This window comes from Ictalurus furcatus, chromosome 6 (genome assembly GCF_023375685.1).
Source record: "Ictalurus furcatus strain D&B chromosome 6, Billie_1.0, whole genome shotgun sequence".
NCBI lineage: Eukaryota > Metazoa > Chordata > Actinopteri > Siluriformes > Ictaluridae > Ictalurus > Ictalurus furcatus.
Window position 1 is genome coordinate 34,014,808 of NC_071260.1, and position 5,865 is coordinate 34,020,672.

At 43.7% G+C, this 5,865-nt stretch overlaps 1 protein-coding gene across 2 annotated transcripts in view; it reads left to right on the forward strand.

The window, feature by feature from the left end:
- Positions 1–1,015: 1,015 nt before the first annotated feature.
- The window catches only part of gpm6bb (glycoprotein M6Bb), a 33,608-nt gene continuing 28,758 nt past the window's right edge, over positions 1,016–5,865 (forward strand). For both annotated transcript variants that reach the window (XM_053627845.1, XM_053627846.1), the window contains exon 1: positions 1,016–1,145. In XM_053627845.1, coding sequence (XP_053483820.1) covers positions 1,025–1,145 — 121 coding nt within the window. In that variant the 5' untranslated portion in view covers positions 1,016–1,024. The remainder of the gene's footprint in view (positions 1,146–5,865) is intronic.

Sequence of the window (5,865 nt, forward strand, 5' to 3'; positions counted from 1 at the left end):
GGTGGAGTATGTGTTGATGGTGGTGGTAGAGACAAGCTGCAGATCTGATACTCATTTCAGATTCTTGTGATTTGTAAAGTAAGGTCATAATACTTCTCTTGACCAGTGACTGGGGAGCAGGATCTATTATTAGCCTAAATTTGGCTGCTACCTGATTTCCAAGAGCTGCTGCTTGGTCAAAAGTCTGGTAACTGAGGACTTTTGTTAATGTTTGTCTCATCAACCCAGTTTGAGATGGGGACATCAAGCTAGAAAAGATGTACATAGAGATGAAAATCATCTGGAGCTACTTTTATTTTATTTCTTTAAAAAAAGAAAGTTAGTCTGGGAAATCGGGGCTGAAATTGAGCAGCGTGCACTAGGTTTTACTGATAACATCCAGTAAGATTATTCTTATTAATAGGAAGATTTGAAAAAATATGGGCGTCGCTCATAGAGGTTTAATAACACTGAAGAAAGCTAAAAACAACCCGACTACCTTCACTACGGTTACACCACAGCACCGCTGAATTCTTGAATCTGATTGGTCAGAAGGTGCTGATTATTATTATTATTATTATTTGTGTGTGTGTGTGTGTGTGTGTGTGTGTGTGTGTAGTGTAAGTGAGAACAGAAAGTGATAAATAGTTTTGCAGATGTCTCACAGCATTAAACGGTTGAACGAAAAGCACTAAGAGATTGTATGTAAGAGGAATAAAACCCTTCAGGATGTGGTTGGTATGGTAACAGTAGAGACTCTGGTAACTGCTGGCGTTCATTATTTTCCTGTAACAGCACAGCCTCCGAGTGATTTAGACATCAATCACTGACTTAAGCAGCTTAAAGGTATTTATCACAAAGCTTTACGGCAAAAAAAAAAAACCCAAAACAAAACAAATAAACCAGAACATAAAGGCGTCCATGTTTATACTCTGTGGCGGCGCGCGCCCTCTGCCGCCTCCATCACGCACTGCAGGCGTGAATATGGAGTGGGCGTGGCTCGCTGTGTGACGTCGGAGGGAGTCCTCCTAAAGTAGCGGTCTGCATGTCAAGTACTCTCTCTCTCACACACACACTCTCACACACTCTCTCACACACACTCTCTCTCAGTCTGCTGCTCGCTGTGATTTCCTCGCTGCAGAGAATTATCAGAGGAGCCACTATGGGTATGTACAGATGTATAAAATGGCGGCGCGTGTCTGTGTCTCGTGCATCTTTAGTGCATCAGTGCTGGAAGTTTGTTTTGCATCGTGTGCGCGCGCAGTCGGGTTCTGAGCTCGTGCGTGTGTGTAGATCAGAGTTAAGATGGAATAACGCGATTAGGGACACACACACACACACACACACACACACACACACACACACTTCATGCAGAAGTGTGTATCCGTGCATGAAGTGACTACAGAGTGCGTGTGTGTGCAATAACGTGTTATAACGTGTCCTGATGGTCATAGCAGTCATCTGGGAAAGTTCTCCCTCATGTCCACTTTCAGAACTGTTTCTAAAGTCAGTACTGAGATCCTCAGCCTGCTGGGCATGTTCCCCTGCTCCTCTTCACTCAGCATTTCAGTTTATTTAACTTTTAAATAAAACTCTTATTCTAAAGTACAGCGCTCTGCATAAGGGCTTAATGATCCATAAAGACCACAGATTATAGAGCTCTTAGTTCTGGATTTGTTCATTATTATTATTATTATTATTATTATTATTATTATTATTGTTCAGTCTGGATCTCTTACATGAGGATCTGTTCACTTTCACTTTTATTCCTTCTGGATTTGTTAAATGTTAATCCATGAATTCACTCTGTAGTATTTGTTTATCCTGGAGATATATATATATATAATATAAACCTGGACTTGTTCAGTATGACCTTTGGTAATTCTGTATTTGTTCATTAGATTAGACCTTTAAAACAGGATTTGTTTATTCAGCATGTGTTCAGTGTGGAATCATTAGATCCAGGTTTGCTGGTTGAGGATTTGTTGATTCTGGGTCTGGGTCTGGGTTTGGGTTTGGTACTCTCGTTTGGATTTCTGAGATCTGTAGATATTTGTTAAATCCAGGTTTGCTGGTTGAGGATTTGTTTTTCGTAATGCAGGACATGTTGCTCTCATTCCTTCTCTCTGAGTTAGTCTGGTCATCTGTGATGTTTGTGGAGCAGATCAGAGGCGGTCTGGAGGACGGTCGGGGGTTTGGGGTAAAGCCCGAGCTGAACCGTCACATCACTATAGTGAAAAGAAAAGAGGAAAAAAACCAGACTTTTTAAAAATCTTTCTGAAAAATTCTAAAAGAAATGAAAGAATTATTCTGGAATGTTGTTGTTGAACGTTTTGTCCATCTGAGTTCTGAGGCATTCTGGGACGTGAGCGGCGCCTCATAAAGACTTCCAGCAGGTTTAGAAAGGCTTTAGGGCTTTAAGAGGACTGTGAGCCAGATGGGGATAGCAGCTCTGTGTGTGTGTGTGTGTGTGTGTGTGTGTGTGTGTGTGTGTGTGTGTCTTTGTCCTTCTCCCCCTTCTTTCCTTCTCACTCTGTAAATTGTGAGCTAAAGTTGTGACCTCGCTTTTTTCCAAGGATTGTTATGGAGACATTTTTTGGCAGGTTCCGATATTCTCACCATCAGCCTGTGCGTCTGTACTTTAAGGACCCTCAGGTTTAGCAGCTGTCCTGATCCTTAACACTTGAGGTGTTGTTGATGGTAAAATACCATGAAGATTCTGCTGACTGATGTTCAGCAGGTCCCTGTGAGTCCCAGCCGCGTTCCTGCTCGTGTTCCTGCGTGACCTCGGGGTTAATACTGAACTTCTCTGAGCATATCCATGTGACGTGTTTCCTCACGAGGACGTTCCCGTGCTGAGAGAACGTCCAGCACGAACTCTCGGCACAGCTGGGTCTCGGAAAATCTTACTCAGTCCCTCGCTGCCGTGTTTACAGCCAGTCCAAGACTGAAAATAATCACCTGGTTTTAGTTTCTCTAACGTCTGATTTGTTGATTTATTGTACTGACTGCTTTGTTTGTTTAAAACTCGAGCGCTCTTATTAAACCCAGAGCTTCTCCACCTTCACTTTGTTTTCGTGCTGTTTTGAGCTGAAAGCCTGGGTAGAACGTTGGAGAAGAGCACGTCACGCGTTTGCTGACTTTAACACCATATTGGACTGCACTGATGTTATGTTGTGACTAAAACTGCTTTATCTCGGAGGAGAAAGAGCTTCGTGTAGCATCTTCACGTCTGGCAAATATAAAGCTAGCTAGAATTAGCAATCAGCTGTGTGTTGCCAAGTAAAGAAAGACCGGGTAAAGAGGGGATTAGTCAGAGAACTAACCAAGAGGACAAGGGTAATGTGTAACCTGATGCTCCCAGCACCGTGCTTCACTGAGGGGATGGTGTTCTCAGGGTGATGAGCAGTGTGGGGTTTCTGCCGTGTGTGTGTGTGTGTGTGTGTGTGTGTGTGTGTGTAACATGCTTTAAGATTATTTCAGTTTTTAATAAAGAGTTATTTTGCAGTAAAATTGCTGGGAATTTTCCAACTCGGATATAGGAGTTACGACTTGGAGAGCGGTTCTGTCCGGACTGCATGTTGGGAGTAAAATCGTGTGAACACTTTCGGCGTATTGTAGGTTCGTGTGAGAGTTCTGAGGAAAATAATCAACTTCCGAGTGGAGACTGTAACTCTTCATCGCATCGCACCGTCGTTTATTATTTTACTATAACCGCACACCACAGAGTGGCTTATTCCACGCTCTCTAACCGTACAACACCACCAAAGTGTAGTCATGTGACCACGCTGTATTCTTAATGTTTTGTAATGGACTTATTTTTCATCTAGATCCGTGATTTTCTCCTCTCCTCCCACACCCGCTCTGTGTTTGGGGTGTTTTCTTTTTATCCCTCATCTCTATTAAGTGACCGAGAGTGTCGTAATGAACTGGGAGATGAGGGAGGGAGGGAGAGAGGGAGGGAGAGGGGGAGGGAGGGAGGGAGAGAGGGAGGGGGAGGGAGGGAGGGAGAGAGGGAGAGAGGGAGGGAGGGGGGGAGGGAGGGAGGGAGGGAGGGAGGGAGAGAGAGGGAGAGGGGGAGGGAGAGGGAGGGAGAGAGAGAGAGAGAGAGAGAGAGGGAGGGAGAGGGAGGGAGAGAGAGAGAGAGGGAGAGAGGGAGGGAGGGAGGGGTGAATATCTAACCTTCAGGTGAATTTCCATAAAAATGCCCAATAGTCATATGTGAAGTGTGTGTGTGTGTGTGTGTGTGTGTGTGTGTGTGTGTGAAGAAAAGCAACAGGATGATGTCATCATAACAGCAGCAGGCAAATACACAGTAATGGAGAGACTGGAATGCACACACACACACACACACACACACACACACACACACACACACACACTTTGTCATGTCACTCTTTGTGGAAACATTTAGAGTCAGCATCAGATGCTTTGTTTTGTTCCACCCGCGCATTTCCAGAAAGTCCTGGTCTGGTGATATATAATGGTTGACACCACACACACACACACAGACACACACATACATACACACACACAGACACACACACATACATATACACACACACACACACAGACACACACACATACATATACACACACACACACAGACACATACACAGGCACAGGAATGCACTTATATAATTGTAATAGAATGAGGACAATAAGTGAAACTAATTATAGTGGGAAGCCAAAAGGGTTCGTGTGTGTGTGTGTGTGTGTGTGTGTCTGTCTGTCTGTCTGTGTGTGGGCAGAGATAAGGGCCAAAACCTGTGCCCTTTTTTTAACTACCACTCGGTTAGCAGTTAAGCTGTTGGTCTGGTTAGATTGACAGCTAACGTGTTTGTCTAAGCAGGACAGTTTTCCACCTGGTCAGCTTGGCAGATTACCCATGATCCTCCACACTCTCGCTATTTCCACCTCTGTGCTGTATTTCAGTACCTGTGCTGAATTTGGTTTCCCTTCTTATCCAGGTACCACATGATCTGAGCCTGGGACATGTAGGCGGGGCTAAAATATTAGATACTTTGGCTTCAGCGTTCTTGCTGCAAAAATTTTTTTAAAAAAGGGGAAAAAAAGTTACACATTGCATCATGCAGGAAGATCCCAAACTTTATACATCCTGTGGAACGACAGTACGTTTATTTATTTATTTAATAATGGAAGGAATATGGCAGAACTGTGAGGAGACTGTACGTGAAGCCCGAGTAAAGTGGGGATTAGTCCGTGGCGTAAAGAACAGGACAAGGGTAATGTGTAACCTGATGCTCCCACCACCGTGCTTCACTGAGGGAAGTTTATCTTCCTGTTTGTGCACTCACACTGGTCTTACAGGTGTACGTCGTGATAGGAGATTAACTGGTTTACAAACTAGCAAGATGTAGAACCAGTCTTAGCCGCAAGATACAAAGCACTACACTAGCTAGAAGTTTCTCATTCATCTAATGTTAGCCATGTTAGCCTCGTGTTTACGGAGGTAATGAGCTGCTCTGCCCTTATACTCTGGATCAGTTTTTATCTTTATTATGTTAAATACAGTTACTAGTTAAAAAGGATAACCCGAGTCGTATTAACTAATAGCCAGGGTTTTTTTTTGTCTAGCGTTTAAAAAAATAACCTCCTAACCCATTCGGACTGGTTGATAATATGAATAGCGCTGTATGAATCTTTCGAACGGTTTTGTCTGAAAGAAAGAAGAGAATAGCTAGTTTCCGTTTCTCCAGCTCTGGAACTCTGATATCACAGACCTGCTGTGAGCGAGGGGTGTTTTACTTGGCCAAAAAAACCCCTCCAAAAAACAACAGCCTGTCAGTTCCTCAAGTATACCTCACTATTTCACAACACAAACTGACTCGGTGTTTCTCTTGGCCCGTTTCTCATCTTCCAGAA